The 19,487-nt window shown below is 38.9% G+C and overlaps 1 protein-coding gene across 1 annotated transcript; it reads left to right on the top strand.

Moving 5' to 3' along the window:
- The first annotated feature begins 725 nt into the window (after window positions 1–725).
- LOC132768277 (transmembrane protease serine 12-like) lies at window positions 726–18,726 on the top strand. Its single transcript, XM_060764010.2, has 5 exons — window positions 726–1,061; window positions 6,006–6,204; window positions 8,501–8,763; window positions 14,755–14,897; window positions 16,998–18,726. Exons 1-5 carry the CDS (start codon window positions 968–970, stop codon window positions 17,223–17,225), a joined length of 927 nt encoding a protein of 308 aa, XP_060619993.2. The 5' UTR covers window positions 726–967; the 3' UTR covers window positions 17,226–18,726.
- Window positions 18,727–19,487: the final 761 nt, after the last annotated feature.

Genomic DNA, 19,487 nt, shown 5'->3' with positions numbered 1-19,487 from the left:
TAATCTCCAGGAAGTGAGGAAAGTTTGGCAAGTTTTTAGGTATGTTGCAACATAACAAAATAATCATCTTGGAAATTCCTCTCAATCTTACTATATGTAATGTTATTTTCGCCAATAGCTATGTATTTTATGTAACTTACCTGTTCAAAGATTTATTTTTGTTCCACTCCGGTGGGAAGCTTCCCGTCAACAAGATGAAGTATCATAGCAATGAAGTTAGAAAATAAAGTTGGGGCAATAACACATCCGTTTGACACCTGATTCCACATTAAATGGGTCATTTTGGGAGCCATTGCTGTCCAAGACTAGGAAAATGGGTTTATATATCTGTGAAATGACCTGGGTGGGACAAAGGACTCTTGTCTGCTGGAGCTAGGTGTGAATGTTTCAACTGACCACCTTGATTAGCATTTGATGGTCTGGCAGTGCCTGGGGCAATCTTGTTGAGAGGTGATTAGATGTCCCTGATTGTTTTCCCTCTGTTGTTTTGCTGTTGTAATTTTAGAGTTTTTTAAATACTGGTAGCCATTTTCTTAGTTCCAACAGACCTCACTACCTCTGAGGATGCTTGCCATAGATGCAGCCGAAACGTCAGGAGAGAATGCCTCTAGAACATGGCCATATCGCCCGAAAAAACCTACAACAACCCAATAATAATGTGGTTGTGATTATGTGTCTTTCCAGATATTTTAAGACAAGAATATCCAGTAGCCCCTGGCCAGCTCTGCTAGTGGTAAGGGATGCTGGGAGGCTTCGCAGGCTCCGGGGTGGGACAAGAGTCGCCACAAGTGCTGTTGCACGCGGGAAATGGTGAGGGGTACAGGACGCGCTCGTTGCACGTTTCGAAGCAAACCCTTTTTTGACCTGGCGGCTCACCGTGGTCACGTGACACCCAACGTCTCAAAGGGAAGCGCGCGTGACGGAACGAAGGCCAAGCCGGCAGCCATTTTTGTTTAGCTGACAGACGATGCGGCGGAGCTTTCTCCCCGCTATCTTTTCTCTCCCGGCGCTGCTGTATATGTTGCTGACTGACGCCCAGCTCGAGGAGAACTCAACCGTGGGTGAGCCCGGGAAGCGAGACGCTGCGTAGCGGTGGAAGGCGCCGGAGAAGCCTGACTTGGGTAGCTCCATCGTCGAACGCCGGGCTGCCCGCCCGCCGCCGCCAAGGCCGGGGAAGGTGTCGCGCCTGCGCAGAAAGGAAGCTTCCCGGTGGGGTGGGAAGGAAGGCTCTCGGCGCGCGACCGGGCCGCTCGTGGGGAAGTGCGGCGCTGGGCAATGGCCTCGCCCGCCCGCTCGCCCGCCCGGAGGGGCACCTTTTCAACGGAGCCCTTGGGATTCACTCCAAGAGGACAGCTAAGGGTAGTCTTGGTAGCGGGAGAGGGAAGGGTCCGTCTCTGCTGCAGAATCCATACAGTTTGACACCACTTGAGCTGCCATGGCTCGATGCTACGGCACCCTGAAGTTAGTTTGGCAAGGCCCCAGCCCTGGTTGGCAGAGACGGCTAAAGACTTTGGAAAACTACAACTCCCCTGATTTCCTAGAGTTGTGTATAAAGTGGGATCAAACCGCATTCATTCTGTAGTGTATTTGCACACAAAAACAGATCTTTTTCACCAATAGATTTTTTGTCTGAAGTGCTGCAGAATCCTGAGGGTTGTAGTTTTTACAAAGTCTTCAGTCTTCTCTCTCAAAGGGAGCTGATTATTATTATTTATTATTATTAAACTTTATTTGTACCCCGCTAACATCTCCCGAAGAACTCGATGCGGCTTACAAAGGCCAAGGCCTCAACACAACAACAGCAAACAATAACAATACGATACAAAGCAAATTAAAAACATAAACAATAACAAACATTACACTATTACGCAATAAAAACTAGGGCCAGGCCAGTGATGGGTACAGGTTAAAAAAGTGCTGGGTGTGACAGGTAGTATGTTGGAATTCTGGGCAAGTGCAATGTGCAGAGAGTCTTAAATTCTAATAAAGTGCTTCTGGGACATAGTGCTGGGGGTTATCCTATTCTGGAAAGGCACATTGGAATAGTCAGGTCTTCAAGTTCTTCCTAAAGACTGCCAACGTGGGTGCTAGTCTAATGTCTTTGGGGAGGGTGTTCCAAAGTCGGGAAGCAACCACAAAGAAGACCCTGTCCCTCATCCCCACCAAACGCGCCTGCGACGCAGGTGGGATCGTGATCAGGGCCTCTCCGAATGAACGAAGGGAGCGTGTGGGTTCATAAACGAAGATGCGGTCACGCAGGTAGGCAGGCCCCAAACCGTTTAGGGCTTTGTAGGTAAGCACCTGCACCTTGAATTGGGTTCGGTAGGTGAATGGCAGCCAATGGAGCTCCTTAAACAGGAGGGTTGACCTCTCTCTGTAAGGGGCGCCAGTTAACATCCTGGCCGCCACCCGTTGAACCAGTTGGAATTTTCAAGCCGTTTTCAAGGGCAGCCCCACGTAGAGCGCATTACAGTAATCCAATCTAGAGGTGACCAAGGCATGGACCACCATATTATTATTATTATTATTATTATTATTATTATTATTATTATTGTTATTGCTATGTTTATCCCAAAGGGGACTCAAAGCGGCCTGACATAAAAGCATTGGTATTAAAATATACAAATATTCAAACATTAACATAGAATTAAACACAAACAGTATTTTAACAAATCAATGTATTGTCGAAGGCTTTCATGGCCGGAATCACTGGGTTGCTGTAAGTTTTTTGGACTGTATGGTCATGTTCCAGAGCATTTTTCCTGACATTTGGCTGCATCTATGGCAGGCATCCTCAGAGGTAGTGAGGTCATTACCTCTGAGAACCTCACAATCTCTGATGATGACTGTCATAGATGCAGGTGAAATGTCAGGAGAGAATGCATCTGGAACATGGCCATACAGCCCGGAAAACTTATAGCAAATAAAAACATCAGTTAAAATTTATCAAAATATATTCAGAATTGAAAACCACATCACCCGCTGATTCCATCTTAAACACCATCTTTAAAAGCCTGCCTGAATAAAAAGGTTTTAGCCTGCTGCTGGAAGGACAGCAGGGAGGGGGCCATTCTGCCCTCCCTGGGAAGAAGAGAGTTCCAGAGTTGAGGGGTAGCCACTGAGATAGAAGGACTTCTCATTCCCGCCAACTAAGCTTGAGATCGAGGTGAGACCGAGAGAAGGGCCTCTCCTGAAGACTTCAGGGCCCAGGTAGGTTCGTTAGCTTGCCTCGCCAAACAAACACTTTTAGGATTCCACAGCACTGAGCCATATTAAAAATTGGTGTCGACTTGCATTACTTCTGCAGGGTAGATTTGCTCATTAGTACAGGCTTCCCCAAATGCTGTAGATTGGACCATGACTCCCATCAGCCTTGGCATAGAGCGCAGTAGCCATACTAGCTGGCATTGATGGGAGTTATAGTTCAATATTGGGCGCAAGACACTGCTTTCAGGGGAAACTCATTTTAATCATGGGTCATTATTTTTCATGTAAATTAATGTTTATGGACTTTTGCAAATTTGCAAGATTTGTTTGAACCAGTCACAAACATTTTTTAGAAAAATAGACTTCTAAATGATTTACAATAGAGCACTATAGCATCCATCCAGAAACAGCAAGAAAAGGTGGAATATGTTTATTGTATTCTGAAAAAATAAAATAAAACATTAATGTTGAGGGAAATGTATCACAGTGTTTTATAAAACAAAATATTTATTAGATCATAAGAATTTCTGGATAGCGGTTTGCTAGTCAGAAGTAGATGATGACACCGCATCAAACTGTTTAGAGAAATGCTTTTAGAGGGTCACATTACATATTAATTGGGCACATCGACCTGTTTTTGAAAGGGGCTCAAGTTGGAGGAATGCTTGTGTGATGTAATGCTATTAAAATTATAAGATTTTAAACTTGGAAGGAATCAAAAGAGCATCTAGTCCATGTATGAGTAAACTCTGTGACACACGATTGAAGCAGTCCTGAAAGACGACCATCCAGCTTCTGTTTATAAACCTTCAACAATGGAGAGTCCATCCCATTTTGAAGCAGCCCATCCCATTGTCAATCAGCTCATACAATAAAAGAGTTTTCCCTACATTTTAGGTGGAATCTGTATCTTGCAATTTCAATCCTACATGACACCCCTTCAGATATTTAAAAATAGCGGTGTCACCTGCCAGTCTTCTCAAAGCTAAAACTATCTTACTCCCACACTAGTTCATCATGTGGCTTGGTTTGCAGAACTGTGATCATCTTAGTGACACCTCAGTTCTATATAGCTACTATCCTCTGTATAACATTTACCTACAAAGAGTACAAATCAAAGCTTAGCCAAACATCTAGTTCTTTTTAAATAAAAAAAATAAGATGTTAGTAATTTTATCAAATCATATTATTAATATTTATCAGCTAATATAATTAAATGTTTGTCCTAGCTCTCTAAATCTATTTTATAATAAGAAATCTGGGGGGGGGGGGGAATCTTTGTGAGACACCCCCATCTTTTTCTAATCTAAAAGCACTTCTAATTATTTACTGTTCGAGCCTGATATTAACCAATTTATATACAAGTACTCCTTCCATGTATAGATTGATCTGACTTTGATCAGACATCTATCTATCTGATGATAAAATTACTGTAAAATAAAAATACGTCAACCAAAACCATATTTTCCCCAAATTTCAGTCATTATATTTTAAAAAGGCTTGAGATAGATCTAGTCATGCTCATCTTGATCTTGAGCATTGTGTGCTTCCGTGTCTTTATCTCCCTTGGCAAAATCCATTCCAATCATGTTCCATAGTGATATCCGAGATACTACTTGGTTGGTCTGTGATCAACCCCTACCCCCTTTCAACACAAAATTGTTAATCTTCATCTGGAACCCAACTTTACAAAGCTTCAACTAGGTTTTGTAACACAAGAACTGCGTTCCGATGCACATGAAGGCATGTAAAAATCGATGCAGGGGATGAGAAGAGAAAGAAGTACAGGCAGCCCCCAAGTTACGAACAAGATAGGTTCTGTAGGTTTGTTCTTAAGTTGAATTTGTGTGTACGTCGGAACAGGCACATTTAAAAAATGTAACTATCCGTGTGTGTGTGAGAGAGAGGGAGAGAGAGAGAGAAATGTTGGATAGCATAAGAAAGGGTTTGTTTTGCTGTCTTGTTCAGAGAATTTCGCCTCACTTTCTGTCCCTTTGATGCTTGGATTTTGAAAAATTTGGCTTGTTGTGGAAGCAAGGATTGATGGTAAAGCTTCAGTGGAGCTTGATTCCCCATGATAACTCTTTCAGGACTGAATTTTCCTTCCGAGAGGTAGATTTCTCTCAGTTCCTGTTGTCTCACCCCCATTCTTAACTAGAAGTTATTTGTAAGTTGAATGTTTGTAGCTCGGGGATTGTCTGAAGAAGCCCCAAGGTGGTTCATGATTCTCACAGTACAAGCTTTTGTGAGCTGTCAAGTTTGTTCCAATACTGTGAGCGTAAGAAAATGATTTGTAAAAGAGTTACGATATTAATTATTGTATTTCGTTCATAATTTACATTTATAACTTATCCTTCAAATATGTTATAAAGATGTGCATGTCACAGGATGTTTGTTATCCAAAGCAAATTTATGGAGAAATAAGTTATTCTTGTATCAGGTATCTTTGTTGTTCCAGATAACACAAATTGTGTTACCAGAATGAAATACATGAAAGTCCCACTGATGATTTAAATATTTTCAAACCTATAATTGTCTCTAGAGTATTGATTTTATCAAGGTTTCAGCTAATCATTCTCTGATAAAGTGAATGAATGCTTGTGTAGTGCAGTGAGGCATTCTGATTTGCTTCCTTTCTCCAACTGAAGATGATTCACTGACATCTGCTATGTAAAACTGGTCAGTTTTAAACATTAAATATCTGTGTAGAAACTGTGATGTTGTTATCAAATGCATGCTATATTTTTGGGACACTTAAAATACCATATTTTACTGGTATAATTGTGTTTGATTTCTAGAATGTGGAATAAGACCTATTTTTGGTCGAGGAACAGGGCCTCGGATTGTAGGTGGATATGATGCTTTGCCTGGAGCATGGCCCTGGCAAGTTAGTCTTCAGATTTATGAAATTGGCCTAGGATATATCCATCTATGTGGTGCATCATTAATTACCAACAACACAGTGGTGACAGCAGCACACTGCACAAGATCATCAATGTATGTATCTTTTTTTTGTTCTAAATCCTTTTCAGTTTTAGACATTAGAAAGATCTGTGTTCAAAAAAGCATTATAGAATCCCATAGTAGATTAAAATTTATGCGTGCGTGTAAAAGACTGCCAGCCTCCACATTTTGCTAATTAATTTATTTGTGGATTTGATTATAATGCTCTCTAGGAACTTCTAGGTCAGTGGTTCTCAACCTGTGGGTCCCCAGATGTTTTGGCCTTCAACTCCCAGAAATTTTAACAGCTGGTCAACTGGCTGGGATTTCTGGGAGTTGTAGGCCAAAATACCTGGGGACCACAGGTTGAGAACCACTGTTCTAGGTCCTCCACTGTGATTCTGTGCTGAACTTCCTGCAAAAATTGACCATAGAATCATGCATAACGTGGCTATGGCTTTCACCAACTATAGTGAGATTATGTATTAGCTATGTGTTGGTGGAATGATCTTTTTTTTCCTTTTCTTGTTTTTTCTCTCCCTTCCCTCTACTATATTTTTGAATGTATATTATTTTGTGGTAATATAGATTGCTGGAGTTAAATATAATAAATAAATGAATATATTGGGGGAAAAGAATCATGCTGGAGGATCTAGAAGGGCGTTCTCTCAGGTAAAACAAATAGATTTTTTAAAATTCACAGTTTTTCACAATTGCTGTGTTAGGTACTCCTAATACAGCAAATGCCAAGAGCTAATTGTATATATAAATTGTGGAGGTGCATCTCTTAAGCATGTCCCTGGAGTATTTGTCAGAACTTTCAACCATGAAGTATGAAATTGTAGTTCTAGTCAAGGCCAAGACAAGGAGATAAGGGTACTAGAGTTGGTGGAGAAAGTTTCTTTGGGGTTTGTTGTAGATGCCTGGTTTATTTTTTAATTTTTTGTAACCTAATAAAGTAACGTCCCGCCTTGTGCAATTTTTATTCTCCATCTTATATGGATCAATACGGTTGTGCTGAGTACATCAATCACTCTCCCTGTGGATATCAGAGTTGCTCTTGCTCGCTGCATGGATGACAAATTGACCCTTGTTCTCAGCATCAGTCTCCATTGTCATCAACTTGAATCACACCCTTCATCTTTTCTCAGACCTTCGATATCGTCTCGCCAACCCTTATCATCTCCATGGACAACAACTACTTTAAATAATCTGATCGTGACATACCAGAAACACCGTTTTGTATCCAGACAACTTCTAGTAGTGGGGAACAATGTGGCTTTGAAGACCAAGTTGAATTCAGATTAAAACAGATGAAAGTGATGTCGGCAGGGTCAATCTGGGGCAGGATAATTTTCACTAAAGCTAGGGTATCGTGGATTCAAGGTTGCCATTTTGATGGTATCAGAGCACGGAAGTAATTTAACCCATTTCAAACTGCAGATCAGAAGAGAATTTCCACTTCCAGGTTATGACATACCCCAGGGTTAGGTTTGGTTTTTGTAAATTTGAATAGCAGGCAGCCATGCTGAAATCATGAAACTGCTCGTGAAATTTCATTTCGTTTCAGAGGAAGATTGATAAACAATATGGAATTGTTGCTATCCAAGAAATGTATGCCAAGTGTTATTAGCATTATAGAATGACTATAAGTATTATAGAATGACTTGGGCAGTTCTTTAATTCCTGGCTTTAGCATTTGTGCATTATTTTGGCAAGCAAGATTTAAAATTTGTTTTTAAAAAATTGATTTGTATTGGAACGCGTCGTATCATAGTTTACCACTTTATTAGCAAGTTTGAATGACTTAGGCTGTGGTAATGTGTGAGGACACCCACTGAACAACATATTACAGATTATGCAATGGTAAACCTTTTGAAGCAGGGGGAACAGGGATTGCTGATTTAAATTACCTTTCAATTGCTTTTATAAGTGTGATGGCTGCTAGTTTGAATAGCTCTAAAAATGAATAGCTCTAAAAGTCAATTAGGGTGGTTTACAGACTATTTAGGGCTATTACTCATTCTTGTTATATGGTCTTACCAGGGGAGACTGATTGTCTTTATATGCTACTAAGCCTGGAGACATATAACATGCTCCTGTGAGATAGAGGATGCTAAATTAGATGGACTTTTGGTCTGATCCAGCAGGCCACATCTGTATTCTGGCTACGTTGCTTTTATAATCTGTTGAAATTTCTGCTATATTTTCATTATTTGATTTGTTTCTGCATTCATGTTTATTTGTGTTACACAGCATGACACAAGAGACAAGTCTCACATTTCTATTTTTTTATGTAACAATTCTAAAAATAATAATTGATTCTATAGGGGATTTTGTTCTATCCTAGGAACCCAGCCCTTTGGAGGGTTGTGCTTGGCTTGCATCATCTTCATAAACACAGCTCTCATACTATAATGCGCCGGGTGAAAAATATAACAGTTCATGCTAGTTATAATATGGAGACGTATGAAAATGATGTTGCCTTGTTTACGTTTGTAAGGCCTATCAGATACAATGCGTATATTCAACCTATCTGCATACCTGAAAATGTTTTGATTAGACCTGAATACCCATGTTACATTGCTGGATGGGGACGCGCAAGGGAGAAAGGTAACTTTTATTTTTATTTTACTAAACTATTCTTAAGAATGAGAATTAGTCATTTGAGAAGAGTGGTATTTCATGCATTTTTGAAGAGAAATGTGGATTGTCAGTGAACACAAACTCATGGTTAGACATATACTTTAAAAAGTCTTTAATTATACATGTCATGTATGAAATAGTTTTATGTGGCATCTGTGATGCACACATATTGATTATCTGTTCCTGTATAGTGCATCTTTGGAAGCTTCCAGAGTTATTACATGGATTATGGCCATGTTACAGGCTGAATTGCACTGCTTGGCTGCACAACAGATTATACCTGTCTGCCATGTAGTGGATTATAGTGGCAAGGTCTTATTAGAGCAGTTCCTCTTTAAGGCAGTACTTAGCTGTGATCTTCACAGTCACTTGACACAGCAACACAGGTGACTGTAGAGGATCTTTCATTCAATTGGGCAGGTTTGTTTAATTCAGCTACCAGTGAGATCTTGGAACACAGTCATAATATAAGGTCTACAACAAAAAGTTTGGATTTCAACCTCAGTCTCAGATGTATAGATCAGAGTTCCTTGAATTTTTCCCACTCACAATCTCTTTCACTTAAGATTTGTAGTTCCCTGATAGTGCCCTTGAAGACGGCCCGGAAGCTTCAGCTGGTTCAGCGCGCGGCAGCCATGTTACTAACTGGAGCGGGAGGCAGGGAGCACACAACGCCCTTGTTGTCCCAGCTCCACTGGCTGCCGATTTGCTACCGGACCCAATTTAAGGTGCTGGTTTTGGCCTACAAAGCCCTAAACGGCTCCGGCCCAAAATACCTTTCGGACCGCATCTTGGCCTACGAGCCCACGAGGACCTTGAGATCGTCTGGGGAGGCCCTTCTCTCGATCCCGCCTGCCTCACAGGCACGTCTGGCGGGGACGAGGGAGAGGGCCTTCTCGGTGGTGGCCCCCCGGCTGTGGAACACTCTCCCTGCAGACATCAGACAGGCGCCCTCCCTTATGTCCTTCCGAAAAAGCCTTAAGACATGGCTGTTCGAGAAGGCATTTAATTAAGTGCTATAAAAATGTGGTAAAGACGACTGGAAAGGAACAAGGAATATGAGATTGGTTATGATTCCACTATGAGATGAAGCGGATTTTTAGTGTAATTTTGTAATTGTTGTATTGTTAATATGTTGTTGTAATTGCCTCTTTGTAAATTGCCTTTTTATATGTGTTGTACACCGCCATGAGTCGCCCTAAAGGGCTGAGAATGGCGGTTAATAAATGCATCAAATAAATAAATAAATAAATAAATAAATAAATAAATAATATGCCATAGAATATTGGAAATCCCTATAGGTATTCTTTGTAAAACATCTATGGATGTCCTCATCCAGGTTCAAAGAGGAGATATCCCACTCTTTCAGCTGCACTGAAGGTTCTCTCCTTATTTAATCAGAGTTGGAAGAGACCACATGGGCCTTCCAGTCCAACTTTTTATCATGCAAGAAAAGCACAAAGTACCTTCAACAGATTGTCATCTAGCCTATGTTTCAAAGCCACAGAAACAGACACTTTGAAGCAATGAGTTCCACTGTTCAGCAACTCATTTATTTGTGTTCGAAAATGATGACTAACTGTCATTCTGGATCTCAGAGATGTCATTTTTTTCATCTCACCCAATTTCTTCATCCAACCCAGATGTTTCAGGGTAGTTACCCTTAATAATATCCTTCCCTTGATGAAGAAATGCTATTGGTTTGCCACTCTTGACTTAAAATATGCTAATTTCTATGTCATGATCAAACCATCTTTTAGTATGGAAGATTTCTGTGTTTTGATGGTGGAAGGAAGTCATTCATTTTCCTATTTCTCTTTCTGAGTTGTACACTGCTCTACGTGTATTCACCAAGTATATGGCGGTGGTAGTAGCTAGCTTTGTCAACAGGATTTCATCCTATTTTGTTATATTAATAATCAACTTAATCACTCATGCATACAAGTGTCTGCCTCATCTCACTCTTTGCTTTCCAAACCACAAGGGATTTCACCTGGAATGATACCAGCAGGTATTGTTTCTAAGGACTTTGTTAGATTCTTAGGCCCAAGGAGCCTTATTTCTTGAAGACAGAAATCAGGTTCTTCAAAAGAAATGCTTTGGTGTCTATACACCAGAAATACTTATGCTTGTGATGTCCAGGTCCTCCTGGTTTCACGGCTTCGCCTTGAAACGAGAATCTTGCAAACTTGATTCCACACAGAATTCAGTCCTCTCGATGAGTCTCCAAAAACAATAGTGACAGTTTCACATTGCTCATTGAGTTGGTGGATGGATCATTAAAATGTGCAAGCAGGCATGTCATGAGTTGCCTGTAGTTTGTCACTACAAAATTATCCCTGAGAGTTTGGGGGGTGTACATTTGAAAGGCCTGACAAGTACCACTATTCTGTGTGAGAAGGGTTATTACACATCAGTGAACCCAAGATAATGATTGTCATCAAGGTTTTCAAGATGTTTGTGACCATGTTGTGAGGCAGAGTTGTTCAGGTAGTCTCTGACAACACCACAGTAGTTTCTTATCTGAACAAGCAAAGAGGCATACACCTTATGGTTCTCCTTTGGAACTGGTAGATCAAATTTAGCTATTAGAATTTCATCTTCTCAGACAACTGAGTGTCTTGGTATAACTAGGCAATGAATCCCTGTTCAGTTGGAGGTGTCCAGGAGTGTCTGTCTTTCCTCCATTTCCTCTTGCCAAAAGGGTGATTGCTACCATTTGCCAGGACTGGGCCAGATGCATTTTTGTCACATAGCTTGCCTCTGAGTCATCTTTCCAAAGTGAAATACCCAGAAACTATCACTCTGTTCAGAGTTTCTCACTATCTACAGGTATAAAAGTTAAGTCATCCCAGCTTGCAAGCACTCCCATCTCATAGCCTGGAGTACTGGCTTGAAACATCATTATTTGAACAGGTCAGGTTGTAGTTGACTAGAAGCCACCTGTGCAGTGATCTTATTCTTACTAATGGACTAAGTTTACAGAGTTTGTCCGGTCTGCAAATGTCACTGGATGAGGTGCAAACTACTCATGTCCTCAATTTTTTGGTTTCTCTGACAAGCAAAAGCTTGTCTCTTACCTGTTAAGTGCTACTTGAGAGCATATTATTCTGGCATTTTCAATGGCTTTGCAAGTCTTGTTTCATCAATCTTTGTTGAAGAAATTAGTGAAAGGACACAAGAATTTGAACTCACTTTTGATGGAGCCTACTATCCAGTAGAATCTGCAATTACTCATTTCTTGGTTAGCTCGAAAGCCATTTGAGGCTGTGGCTTCTTATAATATTAGGTTACTTAACTGGAAAATTCTGTCACATCTGCTAGAAGAGCAAAAGAGCTTTGTGCTCAACGGGCAGACCAAGCTTACCTGTGATTCCACAAGGACAACAATGTAGTCTTTAAGCCAAACATTTTCTTCCTCCTGGAGCTTGCATCAGCTTTCCATTTAAACGAAGATATTATACTTACTTACTTCCGGATCCAATTTCTTATTTGGAGCATACTCTTCAACGTTTGGACATCTATGAAGCACTGTCCTTTTAGATTAACCACAAAACCTCTTTCTGGAAATAATGGTGGTTTTTTGAATTCTATTCATTCAACGAATAAGACTTCCTACCTCATTCCAAAAACTCTCCAATTGCATTGCAGCATCTATTTGCCTGGTCTGTGAATTTGCCAGAAAGTGATCTCTTGTCCAAGTGAAGAAGATTTACACAGTCAGGAAAACAATGACATTGGATATTTTCCTGAGAGGTTTACCCCTGCATACCGTCTGTAGGAGTGCTACATGGTCTCGGGCTTCGGCATTCACCTCACACTACAGAGTAGAAACTAGGTCTCTAGCAAAGATTGTATTCAAGAGGGTGCGGTATGGTGCTCCCTTCTTCTAGGATTAGTAGCTTCCTAGTATCAAATGCTAATTACAGAGCACAAAAAAGAAGAGGTTGTTTGCTTGGAACTGTGTTTCTTTGTGTGGTCATCTGTGAACTCACACAATCCTCCCCTCATTGTGTCCTGCCACTCCTTAAATCTTTGACTACTACTTCAGGTTCATGGGAACTTAGGGTTTAGGAAGGAAACACATTAGTTTGCAAGGAGTAAGTAGAACTACCGCTGAAACATTCATGTGATAACTCTAAAAGTTTGCAAAAATGCATTGTGCAGGTGCAGATAACGCATTTGTGTAAGTTCATAGATGACTGCTCGAAGAATCGGTTACAAATAAGCAAGCTTGTTTTCATTCATTTCCTTTTCTGGCACTGAACTGATAGATATTCCTCACTACCTCACTACTTTGGTAATTAATTACCAAACAAGTTCATTTTCATATCTTTGCAGAAATCATATACAGTTCTTCTTTTACTCATTATTGGCCAAACAAAACTATCTTAACAAATTTCCTACTTTGAAAGCAACAAAACAAGATATAGAAATAATTAGCATGTTTCTAAAGATTTGTTGGAAGTGACTGCTTTGTAACAAGCACTATCTGCTGAAGCGTACACTTCTAACCTAACCCATTCTGAATTTTATATGAAGAAACACTGCATTCTGTGACCTTTCTAAAACCTTTAGAAATGTAATAATAATAATAATAATAATAGTAATAATAATAATAATAATAATAATAATAACAACAACAACTTTATTTCTATCCTTCCCCATCTCAATTCTTACTCAGAATGGATGTTGATTATTTGATTTGAAAGAAATAAAAAGCTGGCTAGCAGCACTAACAATCCAAAGTTTGTTATGCAGCAAGGTTTTCCAGAAAACCAAAAGGTTGTCGATCAGTCTTCAGTTTGCATGGAATGTTAGCCTGAGCCTACAAAGGAAGAAAGTTCAAAATTGGTTCATTAATTTTTGGGGGAAACCATCTGCACTATTTGACAGATCAGGCTCAAAGGCTGTCTGGAGTTTATTTTTGTAGTTATGTTAGATAGTACTCTAAATTTATTGCTTCTGATCAAGCATATGTATTTCAATATTGTAAGAAACATTTCATATATAGTATAGAAGTGCAGTTAACTATTTATTATAAAGGTGTGCCCTGTAAAACAAAAATTATATCCTCCCAGACACTCTGATGCGCTCTGATTACACAATTCTCTTGATTGTTCTTTAGCACAGTTTGTAAAGGATGTTCTAAATAAAAATTATTGACCTCAAATCCACAAAAACACATTTCTGTGTTCTGTTACAAAAATTCTCTTTTTTGCCAAATGTATGTGAATTTTGTAAAACGTTGTACATTTGAGCAAATTATATTTTAATTTTTACATTCTTTGGACTGTTCTACATAACATGGATTTTTAAAAGTGTAGATAGTTGAAGGAGATAAATTAAATGAATAATTGATTTGGCTCTGTTTAAATGTGTTTGGTAAGTCTCACAAAGGCTCATCATATTGCTGGCACACACAGTAATGTTGCCAGTGGTGGTGTCTAAACTCATTGCACTTTCTTTATATCCATCTGAGCAGATTATACACTTTATATTTTATAATAGTGGTAAAAATGAACTGCTTATCAGATATACTGGGGATATAGTTATGTATTTAATTAAAATAAATGTGTCTCCTACTTTCCACCATTCACATTTTTAGGATCCAAACAATAGTAGAAAACTAAAAAAATACTGTTAATTACAGTAAGCACAACATAAAAATTGCAGGAGGAAATGGGATTTTAGCCATAGCTGCATATACGCCTGGAGTTTGTGCTGGCTGCCCAACAAGATTTTGCTGCAAATTTACCAAGCAGCTCCAGAACACACTGCCAGAATGGTAGAGCTTTGTTTTGTCATTTAATGTAAAATATTTTGAATACTTGGGATGCTGGTGTGATGCATTAAGGAGAGTTATATGGGCTTTTGAGCTGTCAACATTCAGCAAATTTGCAAAATGACCAGATTATTTAATACTATTTTAAGTAGTATTTTGTGTTTTGTTAACAGGTAAGGGAAAACTTATATTACAAGAAGCTCAAGTAGAGATTATTCCACTGAGTACATGTAATCGATATAACTGGTATGGAGGAAGAATAACATGGAATATGGTTTGTGCTGGCACAGAAAGTGGGAAGGTTGATAGTTGCCAGGTAAAATGGAGAGAATTCCAATTTAAAACATGTCACAAATGCCTGTATGCAATTGCTGATGATACAATTCATGCTATGTTATGAAGTATTTCAAAACTGCATCAAAATAACAAAAAAATGGGGAAGAAAAATTACCTGATTTTATTACAGAACATAATTTTTTAGAGAAGAGCCAAAATACCCTTTAGAGCAGAATCTCCTCTTGTAGTGTACAACCAAATATAATTAAGCTGGGCAACGGTTTCAGTTGTTAGACTGAATAACCAGTGATCACCGATCTGTCAGGAATACAGAAATGTTGCCAGTGCATAAAACAACAGAGCTTTAGAAGTATTTTCTTTCTCAGTGTCCAAAAAAGTACTTTCACATAAAACAACTTGTTTCCTATAATGCACTCAAAAATGAAGTAGACTTTGATGGAAATAACATATTTGTTTACTCACAACTTTCATGTGTTCATCATACACAGGTACAAAAAAACCTTACTATTCCAGTTTCAGATAACTTTGATGTGGTTCCCTGTGTCAGCCGGCCAGGGCATCTCTCTTGTCACAAAACAGTTATCAACAGGTCACATAGTCAAAAGGAGAGAAAAAAAGAGAACATATGGTCTGCAGTCCCTTTTATAACTTCTCAGAAACCATAGAGTAAAGGAAGCTTCACACCAGAACATACATACAGGAAACAACATATACCAGTTGTTCCCAACGTGTTGTCCATAAGAACAAAAATATGATCCCCAGCCTCACCTTTACTACACCATTGCCACGAAACCACACAGCAACAAGAGCAACTGGTCTCCTCTTACAGTACTTAGGCAACTGGGATGTCGGGAGGGGAGAGGCTGACTACCCACAAAAGATTACTACTACCACATCAGCTCTAGATTATTACATATGGTTTTCGGAGGGTGAGCAGATGGCGACTACTAGATGGCATATGTTCTATATCAGAAACAAAAGCTGATGTGGTCTATCCAATGCAGTTTTCTGAATCAGCACCCCAAATAACCAAACCAAATCTATAGTTGACCAAAAACTGATTTGTAACCCTTTTGGTACTAATGTTGGAGAGTGGTCCCTGTTCAAGTGCTCCTTGATCAAAAAGAGATTGGGAATCGCTGTCATAGACAAATAGATTGCTAGAGAAGGGTTGATGAAGGTTGTCATTTCCAACATTTTTTAAAAATAGATATGACAAGTTTCAAAAATAAAGCTGAAGGCATACTCTAATTCAGTTTTTCTCCTCTGTTGTCTTATATGCCCTAGGCACTGAAAAAAACTCCTGAGGGTTTTCTGCCTATGGACTCTCAATGATTAAGATGAAAGGGGAAACACTAGGTGTCACTCTCAACTAATATAGCCCTTTTGAAATCAATGTAACTTAAATAATGGTTTCTTTACCAAGTTCCTATTGGGTTAATCAGTCTACTGTAGTTGGGATTCAAAGATGTGAAGAAAATTATGGAGTACACTTTTCCTCCATCCAAAACATTTTCCAGCTCCTGAATATATAACAGTAGTAACAAAAATTGGTTTGAAAGTGTTATTTCTTCTTTAATTGTGTGGTACTTACTTTGAAAGTAGTTGTTATGCACCAGAAACTTCATTTTGTGGCTGCCACAGACTAAGTTGAATTGCCTGAGACTCTGATATATTCACTAAAAAACTATAGCTAAATGTGCTACAGGATGTACCACAATACCAACGTTTTTTGCAGTTTAATAAAGCTTTTCCATGTTTTTATGATAGAACCAATTAGGAAATGAAATTTATAAGCCAGGAACGAAAAATGTGTTATATAGTGTAATAAACAAAATAGATCATTATGCACTTTGGGACCTCTAGCTTCATTTTTGGAGTCAGCTTTTGAACAAATAGCAGCAGCTGATATTTGTAGGAATTCGTCATCATCATTGTCATCATCATAATTATAACCCAACTATTACAACCTGTTCTGCCTTTCCATAATTATCCATGTTTCCTAGAAAAGTGTTTTCACTTGATAAGTCAGATTTATGGGATTGCAACCCTGCAAATTAAAATCATGGGCGAATTTCATTCACAATGAAAACTCATGTTGCCGTCTTGTGTTTTCCAGGGAGACAGCGGTGGACCTCTGATGTGCTATGTTCCATCTGCTGCCAGGTTTTATCTGGTAGGAATCACAAGCTTTGGGTATGGTTGTGGTCGACCAAGATTTCCAGGCGTCTATGTTCGTACAGTCAATTACAGAAGCTGGATAGTTTTTAATGTACGTAGTAAAGCTACTGCTGTGAGCTTCCAGTGTTTCTTAACAATGTGGTGGGTAATCTTCCATATCCTGTGAAGGTGCAAACTTCCCATCCATGATCTTGGATTCCCCTTGAGACTTATTGCTTCCTCTTGGAAACACGTATCATTCAAAAGAAACATTATTTTTCACAATCAACAGATACTATTTCCTCTCTAATCCTGGAGTTGCATTCAAAAATATATTTCCGTTGTAATTTAAAAGGCGAATCCCAACAGAGACTTAACGGGTTTACATGTGTAAACTTTACGGATGTAAATAAAGAGAATCATATTTTTTCAAAACAGATTGAAACGTAAATGACCATGACTTTTAAAAACACACTGAAAATGGTAAGTAGCATATGATAGGAATGGCTGTCCCTTCGGAGTATACTACTGATTATTAATAGAATTCAGACAATACTGTTTGATATATGTATGTGTAAATGATATAAATGACACTGTACTTAAAAATAGAATTTATAAAATAAAACGATTTGCAATTTTAAACAGACACCATATATTTTTTCAATGGATTTTGTCTAAGGGTGCATCTACTCTGAAGAATTCATGCAGCTTGATGCAGCTTTAGCTCACACAGATCAATTTATATGGCATCCTGGGAGTTGTAGCTTTACAAGGTCTTTAGCTTTCTCTGCCAAAGAGTGCTGGGTCCTCACCAAACTACAGCTTCTGGGATGCCATGGTTTTGAGCCATAGCAATTAAAATGGTGTTAAACTGCATCAATTCTGCAGTTAAAATGCACCTTTAGAGAAAAAAGTGAAGGCTTCTGAATAAGTTATTTTTAGAAGTATTTGGTTTTTTGCCTTAATCCAGATTTCATAAATACCTTTTGAAATGTTGAAGAATCAATATCCTACGAAAATGTTCTAGGAAGAAATCCTCCAAACAGAGACTTCCAACTATACTAACAATCTTTTGTCTGGTATTTTTAAGACTAAAGAGTGTTTGACTAGTCACAGCTTTAAATACTAGAAATAATGGCTTCCTCTGCTGTTTCATTAAAGTTGATGTTGTCACTTTATTTTTTGGTGATTGATCCATTGGAGACCGACCTCCAAGTCACCGTGTCAGGTCTTGCTGGCTCTGGGCCATGGTTATTTTGATGGTGTCTATCCCAATGTGGTACGATAGTCCCCTTTTCTTATTGCCTCATGCCCTTCACAATGTGTCTAAAATACAACAGTGAAAGTTTAGTCATCTTGACTTCTAGGGAGAGTTCAGGCTTGATTTACTCCAAGACCCATTTGTTTGTCTTTTTGGCAGTCTGCAGTATTTGCAGAATTCTTCCCCAGTTCTATGTCTCAAATGAATCAATGTTCTTCACTTTTTTCCCCACTGTCCAGCTTTTACAACCATGCATAGAAATGGGAAATACAATAGACCTAAAAAGCCACACATATTAAAAATTCCTTCAAATAAATGTTTCTAAGGGAATATACCTTTAATGCATAGTTTTCCAAACTGTGTGTCATGCAAGACTGTTGGCCGTGGTCTGTCGATATGTCACACAAGCATAACAAGAAACCTATGAGTCTATATGAAATAAGCAATAAATCATATCTTTAAAATATACAGTATATAAATGAAAGGTTTTCTTGAGATATGTTGTGTCCCCATACATGTTGTTATAACAATTTATGTTTGTGTCCTTATTTATTTATTTATTTATTTATATACCGCTTTTCTCAGCCCTCAGGCGACTCAAAGCGGTGAACAACATCGATACAAAACATCACGAGACAAGTATAGGGCAATTAAAAACAATTGTAACATAAATCATTAAACATCAGTATAACAATCATTAGCGCCTCAACAGTAAACATATCTCCTATAAGGGGTGACTTAACTGAATTATGTTGTAAAATGATTCATGAAATGTTTGGAAAGCTTTGCTTTAAGGGAATACATTTTTTCCCATATGGAAATATTAGTAATTACTAAGATCAAACTTTCTAATAAAGTCCTAACTCTTCAAACTTGTTTTTTGAAACTTAAAGAGACCACAAAAGCCATCCAGTCCAACCCCTGCCTTGCAGGAAAAGCACAATTGAAGCACCTACGACATACTCTGAGGCAACATGTTCCATTTAGGTGTAGTTCGTTTTAAAAAGATGCACAGACCTCGAAGCTGCTAAGGATGTAAAGGAATCTTGTCGTATCTTTGAAACTAACTGAAATAAGTTGGCATTTCTTACACTGTTGATTTCCTCAAATGCCTTTGATGTCAGTAGACACACCAGGGACTGCCACAAGTGGGCTGCTGCAGCAACAAGAAACAGGAAAGGCAAGGAG

The sequence above is a fragment of the Anolis sagrei genome, chromosome 2 (assembly GCF_037176765.1).
Source record: "Anolis sagrei isolate rAnoSag1 chromosome 2, rAnoSag1.mat, whole genome shotgun sequence".
NCBI classification, from domain to species: domain Eukaryota; kingdom Metazoa; phylum Chordata; class Lepidosauria; order Squamata; family Dactyloidae; genus Anolis; species Anolis sagrei.
This window is presented reverse-complemented; position numbering and strand designations above follow the sequence as displayed.

Coding starts and splice junctions, on each gene's coding strand:
- LOC132768277 (XM_060764010.2), top strand. CDS start 968: ATGCGGCGGAGCTTTCTCCCCGCTATCTTTTCTCTCCCGGCGCTGCTG. Junction 1,062..6,005: donor CGAGGAGAACTCAACCGTGG/GTGAGCCCGGGA, acceptor TTTGATTTCTAG/AATGTGGAATAAGACCTATT. Junction 8,764..14,754: donor GGGACGCGCAAGGGAGAAAG/GTAACTTTTATT, acceptor TTTTGTTAACAG/GTAAGGGAAAACTTATATTA.